The sequence below is a fragment of the Gymnoscopelus microlampas genome, assembly GCF_963454915.1.
Source record: "Gymnoscopelus microlampas genome assembly, chromosome: 15".
Classification (NCBI taxonomy): Eukaryota; Metazoa; Chordata; class Actinopteri; order Myctophiformes; family Myctophidae; genus Gymnoscopelus; species Gymnoscopelus microlampas.
Window position 1 is genome coordinate 42,591,706 of NC_139952.1, and position 23,341 is coordinate 42,615,046.

At 43.3% G+C, this 23,341-nt stretch overlaps 1 protein-coding gene across 2 annotated transcripts in view; it reads left to right on the top strand.

Annotated features, from left to right (window-relative positions):
* The window catches only part of ctnnal1 (catenin (cadherin-associated protein), alpha-like 1), a 126,933-nt gene that overhangs the window by 75,096 nt on the left and 28,496 nt on the right, over positions 1-23,341 (top strand). For both annotated transcript variants that reach the window (XM_084080931.1, XM_084080932.1), the window contains exons 3-7: positions 6,540-6,745; positions 9,294-9,413; positions 13,755-13,844; positions 17,029-17,199; positions 22,639-22,839. In XM_084080931.1, the coding sequence (XP_083937057.1) occupies positions 6,540-6,745; positions 9,294-9,413; positions 13,755-13,844; positions 17,029-17,199; positions 22,639-22,839 (788 nt within the window). The remainder of the gene's footprint in view (positions 1-6,539; positions 6,746-9,293; positions 9,414-13,754; positions 13,845-17,028; positions 17,200-22,638; positions 22,840-23,341) is intronic.

The following is a 23,341-nucleotide window of genomic DNA, read 5'->3' on the forward strand; positions in this document are numbered from 1 at the left end:
GTTCTCTCAAACCTTTTTATGTCAAGGACCCCCCAAAATGATATGTATTTGGCCGCGTGACCCCCATGTCAAAATATTGAGTTCCAGGGACCCCCCAGAAGCAAAGATTAGAATTAGAAATGTTTGCTTAAAAATATATTATTTTAAAAGATTTTGCACAAACTTTCACGATTAAAAATAAATAAATAGCAGATCTACAAGCTCATAGCACTATGAGCTTGTAGATCTGCTATGAGCTTGTAGATCTGCTATTGTTTTGACTAGTCAAAGTATAAAAGGTTAAAGTGGTTAACATTAATTGTGATATTAGGACATTTTGCTATATTAACACATTTTGCTGGGGACCCCCTGGAACCCCCGAGGACCCTTGGGGGTCCCCGGACCCCACTTTGAGAACCAATGAATTAGGGCATTAATCTACGAAAATACACAAAAAGTTAAAATATGGAGATAAGAGTTTTCTGCCCCGACAGCAACGATATGTGAAAAAATGATAATGAATAGAGATCTGCTGATTTAAGATTGTTCTCAAAGATGCGGCATAGCTACAAAGCTTTTCCCCATCTCTTTCTGTAAAATAATGATATTGTAATACTAATCCCCATGGAGTGATGATGTGAATGGCAGATTGAAGATTTATGCCAAGCAGAATAATAATAATGTCCTCAGTAGTAGTTCTGTGTCTGTCGGGATTCATCCCTATTGAAGTGGAATGACAGGAAAGAACGTCAGAATGAGGACGCGGAATCAAAAGGCCTGTGCATACAGAGACACCAGTGGTGTACATTTACTCAGTACTGTACTTATGTACAATTTTGAGGTATTTGTACTTTACTGGAGTATTTCCAATTTTCAGTACTTTTACTTCTACTCCACTCCATCAAATATTGAGAGGCAAATATTGTACTTTTACTCCACTACAATTATTTGAAAACTTTAGTTACGAGTTACTTTTTGATTATTTTGATTATTATTACAAAACATACAGTAACCACTTCAGCCCTACAGTTACAGTAAATATATATTTTGGCCATTTGAATAGAGCCGATCTACAAGCTCACAATGCGTCGCGATGCGACGCATTGTGAGCTTGTAGATCTGCTATTTTCAAAAGTTTTTTATACATTTTACACATTTGAAAACTTGTGAAACGGGACATTCTGCATAATGAGTACTTTTTACTTGTGGTTCTTTAAGTATTTCCATATTGCAGTATTGATACTTTTACTTAAGTAAAATATTTGAGTACTTATTCCACCACTGTTCCCTATTGAACCGGAATGACAGGAAACATGGATAAATAGGATGCAGAATGAAAAAAGCCTGTGCTGTGCGTACACAGAGACACACAGATGGTACGGTACAGGGCCTAAGGGATGGCTCTCTGTTCACATTTTAACGTCTTCAGTACCCATGCACTGGTGAGTGTGAGGAGATTGGAGTGTGTGTGAGTGTGTGTGTGTGTGTGTGTGTGTGTGTGTGTGTGTGTGTGTGTGTGTGTGTGTGTGTGTGTGTGTGTGTGTGTGTGTGTGTGTGTGTGTGTGTGTGTGTGTGTGTGTGTGTGTGTGTGTGTGTGTTGTGTGTGCGTGTGCGTGTGCGTGCGTTTGAGGGGCTTACAAATGGCCGGCCTCTCCAAAAGGAGGGCCAAGCAGTTAACCAGGTATACTGCTCAGTATCAGCTATTATAGGAAGCCGCTCAATTTGGAGGAGACGTTGTTTCCTTTATCCTTATGGTTATATGTCTGACAAGTTAAGTATGTCAACTGTATTGTATGTAACAATGTTGTGCCGTCTAGGTCAGGGGTCTTCAACGTTTTCAGGCCAAGGACCCCCTAGCTGAGAGAGGTGAAGCAGGGACCCCCTCTATATTGTTTAAAATTGTGTTTCAGATTAAACTTTTTTTGTTTACTTGGTCTGCCGTTTTTCCCCTCTACACCTAAACCTCTTTGCCAAAAATAGCCGATCTACAAGCTCACAACGCCTCGCGCTGCGAGGCGTTGTGAGCTTGTAGATCTGCTATTTTTGGCTAAGGTTCTACTCAGAAAAGGGATGCTAGGGTTCAAGTGGTTAGAGTTCTACTCAGAAAAGGGATGCTAGGGTTCAAGTGGTTATTGTAAAAAAGAAAATCATATCACACAAAGATTTTGGCGGACCCCCTGTAGTAACTCTGAGGACCCCCTAGGGGTCCCGGACCCCCTGTTGAAGACCCCTAGACTCTAGGCACTTTTGTAACTGTTGTCTGTTTTCCTATTGTCTGACTGCACTGGCAGTGCTTACGTACTCTATGTCCTTTGTACAAGGCATTCTTGTACTTCTGTTTATGTGGACATAAATACATATTATGTGTGTGTGTGTGCATGGATGTGTGTGTGCTTGTGTGTGTGTGTGTGTGTGTGTGTGTGTGTGTGTGTGTGTGTGTGTGTGTGTGTGTGTGTGTGTGTGTGTGTGTGTGTGTGTGTGTGTGTGTGTGCGCGCGTGCGCGTGCGCACGCGTGCGTATGGGCTGGTTATAGCATTCTTTGTGAGGCTGGTCTGGATGGATTCAGCTGGTCGGTGGGATCAGGCATTGAAGAGCAGCCCGTCGGATGCAATCAGACCCTCTTTCTTTTCAAAAGAGCAGCCAGAACCACAGAGCCAGGCAGCACGGCCAGATAAACAGCTCTCTCTCTCTCTCTCGCTCTCTCTCTGTCTCTCTTTCTGTCTATCTCTCTGCCTCTGTCTCTCTGTCTCTGTCTCTCTCTCTCTCTCTCTCTCTCCATCCGTCATGCTCTAGACACTTCCCTCTCCTCTGTTGATAGAATCTTTTGGCAATGGCTGTTGTGCCCAAAAACTATATTTCCTCCCTTTTTTGGGCTTCTTTTGGTGCACTGAGTTGTGTATGTCAGTGTGAGAAAGGGGAGGAGGGGGGGGGGGCATATTACTGCATATTTAAGCAGCAGCAGAAGCAGTGTGTCTTCTGTTATGAACGTTGCCTTGTTCTCAGCCTTCTCTCATCCCAGAGGAGAAAAGCCTGGGGTCACCACCTATAATGCACAGAGTGTCTATAGGGGAGGGACTTTCGTCGTACTTCTCCTGGCAAACAATCTTTTTTGACCAATCACAACACTTGTTTCATTCACTTAGAATGTAAACAGATTTGTAAAGCCTAAACGTCATTCTCCTTGGTCAGTATACTTCCATGTCACATAGAACTTATCCTTTCCTGGTACCCTATGAATACTATTTAGTCTTCATTGTTAGCGTTGCAAGGTGATGACAGTTGGCAGCTGTATTGATTTGGGCTTGATTGCATCATACACTATTTATACCTCACTTCCTGTTGTCTTGACACAACACTGAGGAAGACCTGTTGGGTTGAAACGCCTCCGTTGCTCTGTCCGTGAAGAGGTAAATACAATGTAAAAAGGATATTTTGTTGTGTGCTGGCTGTTTTCTCAGTTTCACAAGATGTTCCCCTAGAGCTGTGATTTTCAACCAGTGGTCTGGGGACCACCAGTGGTCCTTGAGGGGGTTCCAGGTGGTCCCCAGCTAAATGATGGAGAGTTGGTAACCAAAATGGACCCTTATAGATCTTAAACTCGTGGGAGTTTGAAATGAAACCAAATGGACCCATATAGCTCTACTTCAACACGACTCCACACAATCAGTCGATAAAACCCTCCCCAACTCTCCATTATTGATCTCTTACCACCTACAGTATATTTAATTGCATTTCTTTTTAACCCATTGAGACCTGGAACTGTGTCATTTTTAGATTTGAGCTAAAAAGCATTATTTTACACTTTGGGCTATTCAAAAATAGCAGATATACAAGCTCATATCGCGGCACCGAGTGCCGCGCTACGAGCTTGTAGATCTGCTATTTTTGAAAAATCGTGAAAATGTGTGCAAATCTTCTGAATATATATATTTTTAAAGCGAACATTTTTAACTAAAATCTTTGCTTCTGGGGGTCCCTGGAACAAAATATTTTGATGGGGGTCCGCGGCCAAATACATGCAATTTTGGGGGTCCTTGACATGAAAAAGATTGAGCACCACTGATATAGAAACATACGTTTTTCAGAAAACTGTTGAGATTTAGGAGACATGTAGAATCGGCTTCAGGTCTCAATGGGTTAAACTAGTGAGATGGAGAGGAAATGAAACCAGGGGTTTCAGCACTGTTTAATAAAGTAATAATAATAATAATGCCTCTAACTAACTAACAGTCGCCTGGGAGAAGAAGAGAAAAAGTTTTGACTTAATATCCAAAAAGTTAGAATGAAATCTTACATAATTATGTATGAGGTCATGTAATGATAATAATAATGAATTGCATTTTTATAGGTCTTTTCTAAGTACTCACTTACTCAAAGCGCTTTACAATGGTTCATGCATTCATACATTGGGAGGTGAAGCGGAGCAGTCAACGCCAGCGTCCTCACCTCCCACATTCACATACAATCACCATTCACACACACATTCACACACCGATGGCGGAGGAAACCAACCATGCAAGGCACCAACCTGCTCACCGGGAGCAATAGACGGGTTTCCGAGCGACGTCATCACAGAGCAGAATGCGCAATCTGCGCATGCCTGGGGGAAAGGCGCGTTCGAAAATACAGCCCTGAGCGGCAGTGAGCGCACTGGCCAATACAAAGTACAAACTAATAGGCGAGTGTGCTCCCGTGCGTAATTTCCAAACGCACCCATAGGCTTACCCCCTCCTCTGCGCGGTCATATCCTCTCAATGTTTACAAACATGAAACCCGTCTATAGGCTCTATGCACAGCAGCCATATTGGACAGAAATTGGGCCCCTTCCTTGCTTCCTTCACAGGTGTTACCAATGACACTAATGAAGGCTCTGTTCCATTTAGTGTAGCACGGTGGTTCTCAAACTTTTTTAATTTCAAGGACCCCCATAACTCTGAGAGTGTACAAATGGAACCAAATGGACCCTCCCGGGTCCATTTGGTTCCATTTGTACACTCTCAGAGTTACACACTCTCAAGGAACCATGAAGGTCCCTGGACCACACTTTGAGAGCCACTAGTATTTCTAGTGAGCCAACATGCACAATATCAGCACCCTGACTCTGTTTGACCAGAATGGAACAGAGCCTTCATTAGTATCATTGGTAACACCTGTGAAGGAAGTCAGAAGAGACCCAATTTTTCTCCAAAATGGCTGCTGTGCATAGAGCCTATTAGGGGTTCACTGTCTTGCTCAAGGACACTAACTCTGGGGGAGTCCGGGATCGAACTGGGAACCTCGCTGTTCCCATCGAGCCGCTCTACCGGCCACTCTACCCCTGAGCCACTGCCGCCCCACATTGCAGTATATATACAGTACTGTAAGCCTATAATTGCCATATCTCGGATGTATGTGGGTCTTTCTGTCTGTCTGTCTGTGTGTGTGTGTGTGTGTGTGTGTGTGTGTGTGTGTGTGTGTGTGTGTGTGTGTGTGTGTGTGTGTGTGTGTGCGTGTGCGTGTGCGCGTGCGTGTGTGTGGGTGTGGGCTGGCCTGGGGTTTTGCAGGGATGGGTGCACCCCCCCAGGTCCGTAACAGAACAACTAACCACGTCCCATCATCACGTCTCTATTGGGTTTCTGCCCGACAGAAATGATATGCATCTGGATGCTATTTGTGTGTATGTGTGCATTATGTATTATGTATATAACAATATGAACGTCTGCAGAATGTGTTATGATCACTGAGAGAGAGAACGTGGTGTCTCTGGGGCTTCTTGTTCTTGTTCTTCCTCAGCGCCGCAGAGAAAACAAACACGCGGACGACTCTCGTACTGGAATGACAATGACTAGGGTTGTAAACAATGCACGTCGTGATAAAGTACCCTGGTACTTTCACAACCTCCACTGTCTGTGCATTGGTCTTGCGGTGGCAGATGGATGGCTCCACAGCGTTATCTCCCCTGGCCCGCGGCTCGGCCCCGACCAAACCCTCGCTCTCTCTCTCTCTCTGAGCTCACCCAGCAGCGGTGGCAGCGGTGGCCTAGTGGTTAGAGGGGCGGCCTTGATACCGGAAGGTCCCTAGTTCGATTCCCCAATTCATCACATCAATCATGAATCACCGCTGAATAGCCCTTGAGCAAGGCTTCCATGCAGGGTCCGGCTGGAAACAAGCTTCGTGCTTAGTCCGACACCCTGGGTAAACAACAAACTTTGCTTAGCACTAGGGCTCAAAGTGTCAAGCCTTACATGGCAGCAGCATATCATAGTGAAGCCTAGCTTCTTGGGAAGGGGCTGCTGTACTGGCCAGGCAGCTAGCATTTTCCCAAATGCCCTTTTTGTGACAGTATGAGAGTGATCTATGCCGCTCTGCCAGTCAATCTGCCCTCTCTTCCTTTTAATAAACCTCTTGGGCAGTGTTTTTTTTATCTTGAAAAACCTCCGGCGACAAATACATGTAAATTTGTGCGGTCCCTCACATGAAAACATTTTAGAATCACTGTTCTAATCATATCTAAATGAAAAGCACAAAAAAAAAAGAGAAAACCATGACTAAGTAAAATAAACCGTCCTTTTTCCACTCAGGCGACGCCATAGCCCAGCTGACGGACGTGACCACGGGCGCGGCCACGCCGGTCCCTGCGCCCCCGGTGTTGGACGGGCGGTCCACGGTTTTCAGCGACCGGACGGGCATGGTGAAGGCGGCGCGTCTGCTCCTGTCCTCCGTCACCAAGGTCCTAGTGCTGGCCGACCGCATCGTCATCAAGCAGATCATCACCTCACGCAACAAGGTAGTGGACAGTGTTGATTTTGACAGCAAATTTTGATTGAGTTTTAGTCATATTTTAGTCATCTGAAATGTTTTAGTTTTTGTCTAGTTTTTGTCGTCTAAATCTACAGTTGATTTAGTCGACTAAAATGTATGTTGGCGGTGCCTTGATGGCGTCGTAATGGCTGATTTTACACTTGGTTGCATGCTGAAAATAGCAGATCTACAAGCTCACAACGCTTCGCGCTGCGACGCGTTGCGAGCTTGTAGATCTGCTATTTTCAGAACGGAACACCCGAGCGCAACCAAACATAAAATGACTTGTCTTTTAGTTCTACTGGATCTCTTCTCCACTCGTCCCTCTCTAAGATTTTAATCTAGTTTTTATCTGTTGACGAAATTGTCAATATATTTAGTCCTGGTGGTACTGGTGGGGCCATCCTGATAGACCAGGGTTTTCTCTAAAGTGGGACGATTCACAGTCCAGCGGTGCCACAAAATACTTTGGTAATATTTGGAATTCATCAATAGCACTTCAGTTTAAATGTTAAAGCTGCACTACAGTATGCCAGACTTTTGCTTTTGAGTGTTTATACATTGTGGTATTTGGTACTTTCTCCACCACCGATGTTTATGCACATTTACTGTATTCTGTTCTTTGTTTCGCCACACCGTCGCTCCTTAATGCTTGTTCTTATACATGCACTCGTGTTCACATAAACATTGATGCACAGTTTTGCACACGCTATTACACCACACTTAGCCAGCTCCACCTTAAAGGGATAGTTCACCCAAAACATTACTATTGATTACAAGGAGACACAAAGGAGACTCTTTGTGTCTCCTACCGGAACCCACTGCCGGTCATCAAATTATTGGCTTAGTAATGCGACAAAAAATAAAACTATAATTCAAAAATAATTCAAGTCTCCATGGGGGGTGAGTAATCGATAGACGAAAAGTCATTTTGGGGGTGAACTATCCCTTTTAAAGCCGTTCTTTTTTTCCTCTTGAGTTGGGAAAAGAAACGGATGTCTGGCTGTAATTGAAGGCAAACAGCACCTTTTAAACTGCCACATGAAACCGGGGCAAAGGGCCGGCGATCCATCCTGTACCTGGACATTCTCCTAGCTAAACGAGGTGTTGTGTATATATTACATGTATATACTGTTAGACAGAAGCTAAGAGTGGAACACACTGCTGGCCTCAATCACGTCTGGTTAGCTTTGTTTGGACAGACAAGACGACAGCTCCCCGCTCGCCCCCATTACTGGCAAACGCAATTACATCCTCTCTGCCCTTTGCTGTCTGGCTCTTTGGTAAAAGCCAGAGGGCTGACTGTTTGCTGTGCTGTGCTGTGCTGGGCAGCATTAGCATTAGCGGCTAATTTAGTTTTAGTCACCGGAAAGGCTATGCTTTGAATCTCTTGGGATTTCGCTGACATCATTGCGTCAGTGTATAACGTTAAAGTATAAACTATTCAAATCTGGACTCTTGGAAAGTGAAAGATGAACTATTTCTAAAATAAATAAAATATTGAAGGTGTTTTTAATTTCACATTTCTGTTACATAGGCCATTATAATGTATTAAGGCATGTACGCTTATATAGCAAGGGGTCCTTTTAAGTGGACTATTTTATATACATTCATTCATGACTCTTTAATGTATTATGCACATTAGTTACATATGGGATGCATTCATCTTAATGTATTATGAAAATGTGTTCTATATTATGCACTGTATGTGTCTCCTCTCTTCTAATTCCCTATCTAGCTTGTAAGATCAACGAAGGGCCTGCAATAATTAAGAATTTCACCGAACTTTACCCCCATCCTCCGTATCGCGGGGAAAGCTGAAAATAGCCGATCGACAAGCTCACCAACGCTACACGTTGCAACGCGTTGTGAGCTTGTCGATCGGCTATTTTCAGCGAAAGCTTTCCCCACAATAACAGAAAACAGAAAAGACACTAGCATAGAGCCCTGAGGGACTCCGCTCCCCCCACCCCCCCCCTATAGAATCGCCACTGCTGCCTAGTACGTCACTAGTTCCCCTCCCAGGCCGCCCATCTGTATACGCCAAGCCCCCAGAGTTGCTGAGAAACATTGAAGCGGCCACCCCAGTGGCCAAAGCTGGAACTGCAGGCGGGGAGAAATACATGCGCGAGCAAAACATACATATTTATATATATAGATATAAATATGTAAACATATTATACATAAATTCATATGCATTTACATATAAATAGGCATCTCGAGTGTATCTAATAAATATATCGCGTTCAATCCTTGACACACGGGCTGCCGTAGAATGCAAACATGACACTATAGTGCGCATGCTCATAACTCTATGTGTGGTCAAAATTGAACCAATAATTCTACTTCCGGCAGGCTTCCGGGTGCTTCAAAACGCCAGTGAGCACATTCATTGAAATGATAGCGGGGGGCGGGGCAATCCGCCCTCTAATTATATTATACCTCTATGGTATACGCTCATCGTGACCATCTGAGCAGCCATCGGCAGGGTTAAGATGAAACTGAATCCCTCTCTGCCCTGTCTTCTCTTCTAGGTCCTGGTGACGTTGGACCACCTGGAGAGGGTCAGCACCTTCCAGGAGTTTGTCCAGATCTTCAGCCAGTTTGGCAACGAGATGGTGGAGTTTGCCCACCTGACCGGAGACAGGCAGAATGTAAGTAAACCACCCAAGTGGTGTCCTTGAGGGAGTTCCAGGGGGTCCCCAGCTAAATGATGGATAGTTAGGAACCAAATGGACCCTTATGGGTCTGTAACTCTGAGAGTGTACAAATGGAACCAAATGGACCCGTTAGGGTCCATTTGGTTCCATTTGTACACTCTCAGAGTTAAATTAACATTGATTTTACAATATAAATTGGGGTCCCAGAGATAGAAATGCTATTAAATGGCGGTCCGTAGCCTATAATGCATGTCAAACTGGGGATCCTTTAAATTAAAATGGTTGAAAATCACTGCTAGAGCCGCAAAATCTTCTCTTACGGGGGGGTCCCTGGCATATCTTTTCAAATGGGGGTCCACGGGCTAATAAGTGTCAATTTGGGGGTCCTTGACATGAAAACGTTTGAGAACCACTGCCCTAGACCCCTCTTTGAGAACCAGTGAAATAGTCAGTTATAAAGTGTCTTTTAAATTCCCTTTATAACCGAATAAGTTATGGTACAGTAGTGTGCTGTTCCACTGAGCTTATGATGCATTATGACCAGCACTTATAATACTTCATAAACCTTGTTATAAGTTATTATGCGTACAAAGCCTTCTAAGCAGAAAGTAGCCCACAGTAATGCACCGGAATGTGCCTGCGCTCTGACACTATAGTATGTGTCCGTTTCTTTTTTCTCCATCAGCCACTGTAGCAGCGCGCGCGCGCACACACACACACACACACACACACACACACACACACACACACACGCAATGTTCTCATTTCAGAGAACATTGTCCTCTGGCTACTCTAGCAAGTGGCAGAACTAAACTAAAGCCGACTTCAATCCCCAGTGTTTTCCGGGGGGAACCAACCAACCCACCCAGATCAATAACACAACGGCATTGTGAAATATTTACACTGCACTGAAAGAGTTAGTAACACAGTGCAGTGAGAAGGCTTTGCATCGAGGTCCGTGTCCCATGAGATACAGCACGGGTTCCTCAAACCTTTTAGCTGGAGATGCGGGACCCCCCAAACTAGTGTCAACACCAGATCTACAATGCTCACTACAACTGAGTGCAATATTTTCCTCTGTAGATGTAGTGAAGTAGAAGTAAAAGTATTGAAAATTGCAACTACTCCAGTAAATGTAAATACATCAAAATTGTGCTTAAAGCAGCACTATGTAACTTCTTTTTAATGAATGAAATATAATTGTTAAGGGGCACGGTGGCGCAGTCGGTAGCGCTGTCGCCTCACAGCTAGAAGGTCCTGGGTTCGATTCCCGCCGGGGACGCTGTGGGCGCTGGGGGTGTGTCTTCTCCTCCGCGTCTCCAGCGCCCATACCCTAGGTGGGGTTACCCTCAAAAACATGTAGTAATCCTGGTCACTATACCGCCTCCCCCTAGTCAGTCGGGGCGCCTGATGGAGGGGAATGGAACTGGTTGGAATAACGTGTTCCTTCCACGCGTTACGTCCAACCAGGGAAACTCCCCCCTGTCAGGTGACAAGAAGGTCAGTTGGCTCTCATGCATTGAAGGAGGCATGAGCTCGGCCCTGGCCTCCCTAGGCTGGTGGGGGGAGTGTAGTGCCCAGGATCACTTAGCAAATTGGCACCGGGTGAAAAAAGGGTTACAAAATCGAGGGATAAAAAATGTAAGAAAAAAAGAAATATAATTGTGTCTGTATGGTAGATACAATCCTACTATAATTCTAGTAACCTCTGTCTGTAGTGGTGAGTGAAGCTACCCGGTTCTCCTCAGTGGCTGGAGCAATTGCTCTGATTTTGCACACAGCCATTGACCATTACCATCTGAACTTAACTGTGAAGCCCGTTTTTCAATTTCATCAAATCTCAGCTTCTTATTAGCGTTTATGTGTGAAAGAATGTCGCCTCCCGGGTTGCCAGATCATGTGCGCATATCCCCCCACGGATGCGTCGACCGGGTATGGTCTAGTAATTATAACTTATACAATTGGGTTGGTTCACTTGGTTGCATTTGGTCTCCCTGCTCTTCTATTGAGACATTTAGATGGTGTCAAAGTGTCATGTCTCACCTAGACACAGGATCTGACATGAATTTCGACCTGATGGTCAAAGATTAATTTCATCCCCTCAGTGAGCAGGGGATACATTTCAGCACTTGCGCAGGAAAACGGGGAAAGTTACATAGTGCAGCTTTAAGTACAGTACTTGAGTACATACGTAGTTACTTTCCACTGCTGACTAGGATTGACGTCAGCTGTGACTCCCCACATGTCAGAGCCTGTTTACAGCACAACAGAGCAGTGATACCATCCCAGCCAACAACGTTCTCTGCCTGCAATCCGTCAGCATATTTTGTCAAACAAAACCTTTGAACCCCGGGCCCCGAAAAATAAATATCACCCCATAACTTTTTTTGGGGGGGGGGGGGGGGGTTACAACCTTCGCACAGTTGAAGCCCACTCATCATCCTCACTAAAATGCAGACATTGATTCACACGTTATAAACACATTCCCTGCCATTGACGTAAATCCACCCGTTTACCGCCATTGACAGAGATCTCCGTCATTTGCAATTATTTTTCTTAGGAAAAACATCAAGAACCCAAGATAACGTGATCCAAAGATTTACTGCTCCATTCACTTATTAACTCATTTTTAAAATCCTGTATCTCGGCTTGTGTGTTTTACTATGTATTTTTGGCCAAACGTGCTATTTTCAACTGGGTAAAACAAGAGAACGGGAGGTCACGATGACATTTTTTTTCCACAGTGAAACCCTCCGTGATTAGCAACCATCAGGGGATCGATCGTAATGGAGATAAATATTCTGTGGTTCTTGAAAAATGTGTCAGAATGCTTAAAAATGGCAGAAGCTACCTGCCAATAGTAGAATACTCTTGGCAGTGAATGTGTTAATGATATCGACTGCAGGAACTTCTCTAGAGGGGAAGAAAGGGAGTTTTGACAACCCAGTCGGCTCATACTTTGGTGTTGTGTAATAGCTGATCTACACCTCTGAATAATAGCTGACCCTACAATCTCACAAGATTCTAGTGCAACACCAGCCTGCAACAACACATATAAATCCGGTTGTAGTTTGAAACACACATCATGTCTCTCTCCCCGCTATCGCTCTTTATTGCGGCAAGTGCGTCTTGGAACGCATCACCCCTCCTCCTCCTCATCATCATCCCTTTCATTCACTCCCGCTTGCGCGTTGTGGACTTTTGGAAGTCCGCCGGCTGTATCTATTCAGGCCGTGGCGAGCGCGCGGATGCAACCGTAATGACAGATAATGGCGTCGTCCTTGGAGAGAGGACGACGCCAGTTGATTCAGCTGTGGCTGGGCTGTTGGCTCGGCCCCTCGCTCAGGCTGAGAGGAAGGAGTCACAGAGACACAGAGGCTGCGGTGGGACAGACAGTAGATGGGCTGTCATCATCGTCATCGCTGCCTGTACGCCGTGTTGATTATTGGTCCATCGATCTGCACATCCATCACAGACCCGGGGAGATATGGGTCTCACAACCTGTGGGTAAACAAACCAACATACAGGATAAGTGTATCTAAAGTGACAATTTAGCCCATTAAGACCTGGAGAAGCATCTGTGTCATTTTTAGATTTGAGCTAAAAAGCATTATTTCACACTTTGGCTATTCAAAAATAGCAGATATACAAGCTCGTAGCGCGGCACCGAGTGCCGCGCTACGAGCTTGTAGATCTGCTATTTTTGAATAATCATGAAAATGTGTGAAAATCTTTGAATAAATTTCAAGCGAACATTTGGAAATCAAATCTTTGCTTCTTTGGGGGTCCCTGGAAGAAAATATTTTGAGATGGTGGTCCTTGGCCAAATACATATCATTTTGTGGTCTTTGACATGAAAATGTTTGAGAACCACTGACGTAGTTACATATGTTTTTTTCAAAAAACAGTTTTTAGAAGACATTCTAAAAGACTAAAAACAGACATTTTGTAGAATCGGCCTCGGGTCTTAAGGACTTTTATATAATACTCTAACTAACCAACTATGCTTTACAAAATTGTCAATCATCGGCCAAAGTGTGAAATATTGCCAAGATTGTGTATTTATCTGTGGGAAGGAGTCAAACAAAATGTAATGCCTCAACTCCTACAATTCCAAGTGCTTATCATGGGGGGTTCCCCAGTTCAAAAGGTTGAGAACCACTGTCGTATGACATCATACATTAGATAAGTTGGACGTGACGTGAGGGTACCATGTGGGGTTGGCGGAGGTATGTGCTCGACTGAGGACATTTTTTAGTTATTGTTATGTTTTTGTTTAACATGTTAATGTGTGTGTGTGTGTGTGTGTGTGTGTGTGTGTGTGTGTGTGTGTAGGACCTGAAGGATGAGAAGAAGAAGGCGAGGATGGCAGCAGCCAGGGCCGTGCTGGAGAAATGCACCATGATGCTGCTCACTGCCTCAAAGGTAGGTACCAACCCTATGAGCTTGTATATCTGCTATTTTTTATAGCCAATGAATAGCCAATGAATAATCAATCAATACATTGGATTGTGATGTATAACATTTTACAATAGCGATATATGTCACATACTGTATTGATGTTTTGTAAACCGGTAAAGCTTTTGAGTTATGAGGCCCAGCTTGAAATTGTAAAAACAACGTTGACGGGAAAAAAAAAACTAAGCTCAATCCATCTTCAACCGCGTATCCGTAGTCGGGTCACCGGGGCAACCGGTCCAGCAGAGAAGCTCCAGGCTTCCCTTTCCCGAGCAACATGAGCCACTTCCTCCTGGGGGATCTCCAGGCGTTCCAAGGCCAGTGTGGAGCTATAATCCCCCCCCCCCCCCGCCCCCCCCGGTCCTTGGCACCGAGGACCTCCCTAGGGAGACGCTCGGGAGGCTCGGGATGCCAGCATCACTGTAGCTGGCTCCTTTCCAAGTGAAGGAGTAGCGGGCCGACTCTTGAGTCCCTCGCGGATGACTGAACTTGTTCTGAACTCCTGCCCATGCTGCTCCGATTCTACCGGCTGATCCCAATAGATGTTCACGGTGAATTGTAGAATTCATTCATTTAACTCTCAGGGGAAACGGGCAGAGCACTGTGAAGTGCCCTGAGGTGAAGTGGCGAGGGGGGCTTGGACGAGGCCGCATATATTATCATCAGTGAATGTGTTGCAGGTGGATTCAATCATGGCTGATCAAAGGGTCGCTTCTCATTACCTTTAAGAGCAGTGCACTGCAGCACTCAGCCCAGTGGCGTACTATTGGTTTCCATAGTGTCACAGTGGAAGAATAGCCTCAGTAAACCTCATTTCTCTCCACGAGAGCAAAGCTGAAGTCCCTGTTTGGCAGGTGCAGAGCAGTGGTGAAAGAAGTACTCAATACATGTTTTGTGTTAACTAATATTATAATTTTTTCTTCAAATAATTAAACTAGGAGTAAACACTACAATATATGCCTCTGAAAGGTAGTGGAGTGGTATTGGAAATTTATGTAAAGGGATACTTCACCGAAGTGTCACATTCCTGAGCCAATAATCCAATATTTGACTAATTGAAGTCAAATATTGAAGTAACACTGTGAGAGTTGTTTTGGAGTTTATATTATTCTTTTACATAGTTTTGCATTGGTCTCCTACTGCAGCGGACTCCGCAAATATTGAATTGTTGGCTCAGGAATGCGACAAAAACAACAAAATCTCATCATCGCTTCATGCGGTGAAGTATTCCTTTTTGAGTCGTCAAACGGTGACTCCAGCGCCTCAAGCACTACAGAGCGCCAGCAGCAGCTGCAGACGATGATGATGATGATGTCGTCAAATTATCTCGGGAGGAGAAAAACAAAACGCAGCTAATAAGCCCCGTCTGGCACCGCTCCAAATTGAGACGCGTGTCTCTGCTGTATATAAAGTCCAGTTAACCTATTTAGACCGGGAACGCATCTGTGTAACCACTTTATCCATATTTTATACTTTGGCTTTTCAAAAATAGCAGATATACAAGCTCATAGCGTGGCACCGAGTGCCGCGCTATGAACTTGTAGATCTGCTATTTTTGAAAAAATCTTGAACATATTTGAATATATATATTTTTCAAAGGGAACATTTTTGACTCAAATCTTTGCTTCTGGGGGACCCTGGAACAACATCTTTTCAGATGGGGGTCCACGGCCAAATACATATAATTTTGGGGGTGACACGAAACATGTTTTAAGCACCACTGATATATAGCAACATACGTTTTTTTCAGAAAACTGTTCGGATTTAGAAGACATTTGTAGAATCCCCAGAAGCAAAGATATGAGTTACAAATGTTCCCTTTAAAAAAACATATATATATATTCAAAGATTTGCACAAATGTTCCACGATAAAAAAAAGAAATAGCAGATCTACAAGCTCATAGCTTGTATATCTGCTATTTTTGAATAGCCAAAGAAATCTTAAAATGACACCGATGCGTTCCCGGTCTCAATGGGTTAATAAACCCCAATTCATCTCTGGGTACGTGGACATCTGTTAGATGACGACGGCCCTGCCATGTGCGAGTCTCTGTGAGGCTGACGTCTGTCTGCTCAGGGCCCGCTGCTTGGGGACCGGCCATGTGGATAATGTTATCGTCGGGCAGAAAACTCTTATATCCATATTTTTTTTGTTTTTTATAGTATCGTTTTTTTTTGTTCATACCGACAGCAGTTTATACAGGGTATGCAGTACTTTAAAAAAGAAAACACCCCTCCCCCCTCCTACTCTCCCACCCCCACCCCGACAGTGACACATAGGAGAAAGGATGAAAAAGTGAGAATAAGATTAACGCTCTATTTTTCTAAAATAATCCTACCTATACACCCTACATAAATACATGCATACACATAAATACATGCTTCTGCACACAAACACATGTGCATGTGCGCATCCAAATGCATACAGTGAGTGTACACAAAATGAATAAATAAATATGTGAAAAATAGCTTGGTCTGAATTCCTGTGCACCAGCAAAGGGTGTGGTCTGTTGAGGACAGGACCAACTCCATATTTTAACTTTTTGCTACTTGATCATACTACAGCGTCACATAAAAAGCATCAAAAGTAGCAGATCTACAATTGTGCCGCATTTTGAGCTTGTAGAATCTGCTACTTTTGCTATTTTTGAATTTGAATCCTGAAAAGTAATAGTTTTCTGGACATATGAGGTTTCCCACTCCGACAGAGACGACATGCTAGCGGACCTGGAGCAGATTAGGTTTGAAAAAGCGTAATGATTCGACGACAGATGAAGTGATTCTGACAAAAGCTGAAACAAAACATTGGACCAAAGAACAACAACAACAGATGGAACACCAACAACAATCAGATTATCTGCAGAAGGTCCATCATGCAGCAATCATTGTCGCACAGCGATTTCGGACACACACACACGCACACGCACACACACACACACACACACACACACACACACACACACACACACCACTTTTTACTCCGGAAATGATCAGTTCATCTGTCTGCTTGCACGCCTCACACCAATGCACCTATACCTCAAATTGGGCCTCAACAGGCACATGTGGGACTCTACTGTCTGGTGAGAAAGCATGCAGGCAGTCAGGGCTTTCAGTTTAACATTTCTCCCTCCTTCCATCCTCCTCCTCGCAGACTTGTCTCAGACACCCGGACTGCGAGTCGGCGCGCATCAACAAAGACGCCGTGTTCCAGCGCATGCGCTGCGCCCTGGAGCAGGTCATCGAGATCGTCACGGAGTCCCGGAGCTCCAGCGAAAACAAGATCCTGCCCGCCAGCATCTACAACGGCATCAAGGACTTCAAGGTACACCATCTGATATGATATGATAACCCCCGTTCTCATCCTTTTTCACCCGGTTTGATATGCTTTTAGGCCACGGATTAAAACGGGTACCTATACCTTATATTACCATTTATCAAATAGACACTTGCATAGACAGAAGATGGAATGAATTGAATGAAAATAAAATAAAATATATAAAGAGCTAAATTAAGTCCCATGGATACTTAAAAACAAAACAAAAAAAAAACACACATTTCACATGAAAATATAACTGGTCAGGAAATGTATTTGAATATAATTTATAATACTTTTACAAATTCTGGTACCATAATGTGTATTTTCTCCCAGATACAAGATCCCAAAATAAACAATATATATAAATATATACAGTAATGGATTCAGTCGGTAGATAAGGTTAAAGGAAATACTTCAGTTCCCTCAGGGCAGGAATGTCATGAAGGCCATGGGTTCCGTGGTCCCTCAGTTTGGCCTTCTGCCCCTTAAAAGAATGATATGCCCTCTGGCCACTTGATGCCCCGACCGCACTGCCCCAGCTGATTATATTGTTTTTTTCCTCCTATGCCTGTTTCCTGACAATACAGTTTCTGACTGGGATAACAGACCAGTCCTACATTCAGACGTCCTGAGATTGACGTCACCGGATTCCCGCGAACCTTTTGATGATTGGCCCGATTGACAGCCAATGATATATGCTTTGCAAATGTTCCCATGCTCTGGGCGGGCGTGTAGGCGAGCCACAGTGCTCCTCAGAGCGGAAATACAGCCGGCTTTTGCTGACCGGTGCTGGGAACAGGGCTAGGAACAGGACACGCATACAGACACGCATACAGGACTACCGCAGCTTGTTTCTAAGCAAACTATTCATTTTAGCCGATCAATAGATCACGTAGTTGTTCAGTATTGAGTGTGTGTGTGTGTGTGTGTGTGTGTGTGTGTGTGTGTGTGTGTGTGTGTGTGTGTGTGTGTGTGTGTGTGTGTGTGTGTGTGTGTGTGTGTGTGTGTGTGTGTGTGTGTGTTCGTTCGCAGCGTTCGCTGTGTCTGCTCCGCCAGGCTCTGCCTGCTCTGTTGGTGTAATTAAGAGATTCGATAGGGGATATTCAGTATGTTTTATAAACACAGATCGTTCGTTTGAACCTTTGACTCGGGACTTTCTACAGATATCGTTAATTTGTAAATAGATACCAATAAAATTATTTTGTGAAATAAACAGCTTATTTTGTTACTTATTTCTCTGATGTTTAGACTACTTACAAATACTTTTAATTACTTTTGATTGATTGAGGATCAATCAATCAAATCAGAGGATTCTATTATCAAGCTGTTCAAGGAGTTCAACTATGTTCTCTTGCATTCTGAGGACAGGAATGTCAAAGCCAAGGTTTACTATTAAGCCCAATTGTATTTTAAGTTCAGCAATACTTTTAGATTAGTTTTGAGTTCGGGTTAGGGAGTCGACATTTTTAATGACTGTTGGTAAGGCATTGTCACTCCGTGAAGCCTTGAAGAAACCATGGAGAATGTTCCGTTTGTGTCGCATGCCTTCCAAACGAGTCTTATATCCAGTTCATGTGTCCTCATTACTTCCAAAACACTCTGTTTTTCCGCAGAAACTTTAACCATTAATTTTTCTTCCGATGTAACCGGTGAGTCATATGCACAAGCAGCGACGGACACATGCCTGGGCGAGCACAGTGGTGGAAAGTAACTTAAGTACTGTACTTAAGTATACTTTTGAGGAATATTTTTTTACTTTACTGGAGTATTTCCAATGTTCAATACTTTTACTTCTACTCCACTACACCTCAGAGGCAAATATTGTACTTTTACTCCACTACAATTATTTTAATACTATAGTTACTACTTACTTTGCAGATCTTTATTATTATTACAAAACATACATTAACCTCTTCAGCCCTATATATATACTTTGGCTATTTGAAAAGATCCGATCTATAAGCTCGCCTCGCTTTGCGACGCGTTGTGAGCTTGTAGATCTGCTATTTTTCAAAAGATTTCTATACATTTTGAAAACTTGAAATGGGACATTTATTAATAATGAGTACTTTTACTTTTGGTGCTTTAAGTACATACATATTGATGCCAATACATTTGTCCTTTAACTCGAGTACATTTTTGAATGTTGAACTTTTACTTGTAACAGAGTGTTGTGGTATTGATACTTTTACTTAGTAAAACATGTGAGTACTTCTTCCATGACTCGGTGAGCACACTGTGTGTGCGTGCGTGTGTGTGTGTGTGTGTGTGTGCGTGTGCGTGGGTGCGTTGAATCCCACGTGCACGTCTCCCAGTTAAGTTCCTCGTTAGTCCATGAGACTGTTTAGCCCCGCAGTGTTTTGAATTTAATAAAGTTTGAGTTAGTTAAAACGTGGTGTTTTGGTTGTGGAAGTAATGAGGACACGCACTGGATTAGACACGTGGATCAGACTCTGAGAGACGCCGGCAGAGTTTATAAACAAATCTATTTCATATGGAGGTATTAATCCTGGGCGCCTATTTTCTTCAATTCATCAATTATTCTCTTTTTTTTTTACGGCGGCTCTTCATCCGCTGTGAAGGAATATGACACAAACAAAACTTCAACATGAATTCAAAGTTTCATGGACTGAGTAATGGATAGAGAAAAAAATAAGTCATTTTGGTGAAATATTCCTCTTGATAAAACCTGAGATTGGGAGGTTGGGGTTCGATTCCCCGGCCGGGCCATACCAAAGGAAAAAGAAAAATGAGACCCACTGTCTCCCTGCTTGGCACTCAGCATGACAGGGTTGGATTGAAGCAAAGATGGTTAATTTATGAAGATGCACCATGCCAATTGGAGCCACTAGAGGGCGAAATGGTACACAACAAATCCTACACAAATAATGGTCTCCTAAGTGCCGGCGCCGGCTGAGGGCAGATCTCGGGAACGTCCGATGTTTACTAGTGCTAGATTTTTTTTTTGTCTTGGGTCGTGACGCATTGTTGTAGATCTGGTCGAAATACATATAGGGCTGAAGTGCTAGTGTGTTTTGCGATAATAATCAAAGTCTACAAAGTAACTAGTAACTAAAAGTTTTCAAATAATTGTCGCAGAATAAAAGTACAATATTTGCCTCTGAGATGTAATGGAGTAGAAGTAAAAGTACTGAAAATTGGAAATACTCCAGTAAAGAAAAAAGACCTCAAAATTGTACAGTACTTAAGTAAATGCACTTAGTTACTTTACACCTCTGATACTAGCGTCATTTCCAGAGGGTGTACTTGTACATCAAGTTGCCTCTTGCTACAGAAACAGGCTCCTCCTGCCCTATGGCTCGGCAACGCTTACTTTATCCCTTTAATGTGGTTGAGATAGTCACTCAGCATCAGAGATGCAATATCTTATCAATAGCACTGTTTCTCATAACTATTAACATTATGGTCCATTGATCTCATGTTCACATACAGTATTGTTATGATGACTAGCATCAGTTCCCCTCTGATCTCCGTCTCCCTCATGGTATAGAAACGATAGAGAGGAAAAAAGATGAAACCATAATGAGATGAGAAATTATACAACTTTTATGAGGTGATGAAAGAAGCCGCTTCCTTTGAGGAAGGAGGGAATTAAAGGTTGAAAGGAGACGAGACGATATGATGACGTGGGACAACACATCGTCTAGAACACTCACATCAGGGTTAGGGTTTCTATTTTTTCTTCCTTTTTTTTTAATCTGCGTAGACAGACCATTTCCTCTTATCGTGAGGCAGCCTCTGTGTTAAAATGAAAGGTGTTAAAATGAAAGGTGTAGAGGAGAAGAGGGATACAACATATTGCTTTTTTTATTCTCTAGTTCAACCGTAGAGAGAGATATTTGTTGCTATATTTATTTTGGTTCCAGGTTCACTCCTCCAGGGTAAACAAAGCTTCTTTTGAATGCAGAACAATCAATAGAGTGGCCTGCTGCGTGCCGGCACAAAACCCATTCTTACTTTGTTCCTCTCCTTTTTGTTTGGAAAGCTGATAAAGGTAGGGCAAGAGATAAGGGACAATATGTACATACTAACTTGTCCATATCTAGACAACAATATCAGTTGCTGTTAACAATACAATTATGTGGAAATGCTATTTTCACAATTTTTTAATAGCATATATAGTTAAATAAACAGGGCTTAAAACTGGAAAAAATATTGGAAGATAAGATTACATATATCCACAAAGCATTAGGCTCAGAGTATTTAAAATATTGACTAAAACTAAGGTAATTTTCTCTAAGATTTCAGTTAGTTTTGTAAACAATCAATATAGTTTCGGTTGGTTATCTTTTTGTTGTTGTTGAAAGCCTCGTTTTTATTTCAATTTCAGTTAATTAAATGTTTGTTTGTTTTTCCAATTCAAGTTTTTGTTATTTTGCCAGTTTTAGTCTTCAGCTTCAGTGAACTACAATAACCCAGTCATCCTCCCATCTCAGAATCAGAATCAGTTCAATTTGGATTCTATTTCGAGCTTGTAGATCTTCTACTTTTGATGCTTTTGTGTGACGCTGTTAGTATGATCAACTAGGGCAGTGGTTTTCAACCTGTGGTCCGGGGACCACCAGTGGTCCTTGAGGGAGTTCCAGGGGGTCCCCAGCTAATGATAGATAGTAACCAAATGGACCCTTTTGGGTCTGTAACTAAATTAACATTGATTTTATAATAAAAATTGGGGTCCCAGAGATAGAAATGCCATTAAATGTGGGTCTGTAGTCTGTATGCATGTTAAACTGGGGGTCCTTGAAATTGAAATGGTTGAGAATCACTGCTAGAGCCGTAAAAATCGTCTCTTATTGGGGGTCCCTGGCATAACTTTTCAAACGGGGGTCCCTGGGCTAATGTGTGTCAAATTGGGGGTCCTTGACGCAAAAAAGGTTGAAAACCACTGAACTAGGGCGTTAATTTACAACAAAAAAAACACTAACAGTTAGAATATGGAGATAGGAGGTTTCTCACGACAGCAACAATATTAACGTACACCAGGGGTCTTCAACGTTTTCAGGCCAAGCAAGGACCCCCTAGCCGAGAGAGATGAAGCAGGGACCCCCCACTACATATTGTATATAATTGTATTTCAGATTCAGATGTTTCAGATGTATATTGTTTTACTTGGTCTGCTCTTTTTTCCCTCTACACACCTATTATACCTCTTTGCCAAAAATAGCCGATCTACAAGCTCACAACGCCTCGCAGCGCGAGGCGTTGTGAGCTTGTAGATCGGCTATTTTTGGCTAAAGTTCTCCTCGGAAATTCTATGCTAGGGTTCAAGTGGTTAAAAGAAAAAAATCATATCACACAAAGATTTGGCGCCCCCCCCCTGTAGTAACTCTGAGGACCCCCTAGGGGTCCCGGACCCCCTGTTGAAGACCCCTGCTGTATACACATGTATATTTTCTCTCCATCCCACCCCCTCTTGTCATGCAGTCCAGTGTGGAGTCGCTGCGTGACGGCCTGTACACGGCGGCCCCCCAGAGCATGGGCCCCCAGCTGGAGCTGCTGGTGGAGCGGACGGAGGACTTCACCGACTCGGCCTACACCAGCCACGAGCAGCGCCAGGCCATCCTGGGCCTGTGCCAGATGGTGAGGCAGGACACCCAGCAGCTGGTGACCGCCTGGATGGAAGCGGTATGTACTGTTATGTCCCGTCCGACGCCAGTCTAGGGTCTCTACGGCCAGTAGTTCTAAAAACTGTCAAGCAGTGTTGATTTCGTCGACTAAAACTATGACGAAAAATGTCGGTCCATTACCTTAAAAACTAAGCTATGATGACTAAAACTATGACTAAATATATTGACAATTTCGTCAACAAATAAAAACTAGACTAAAATGTTAGGGAGGGACTTTAGCGGAGAAGAGATCCAGTAGAACTAAAAGACAAGTCATTGTATGGTGTTGCGCTCTGAAAATAGCAGATCTACAAGCTCACAATGTGTCGCAGCGCGGCGCGTTGTGAGCTTGTAGGTCTGCTATTTTCAGCATGCAACCAAGTGTAAAATCAGCCATTTACGACACCATCAAGGCACCGCCAAAATCATTTTTTGTTGACTAAATCAACTGTAGATTTAGTCGACTATAATCTTATGATATTTAGTCGACTAAAACTTGACTAAAACTGAAACAATTCAGA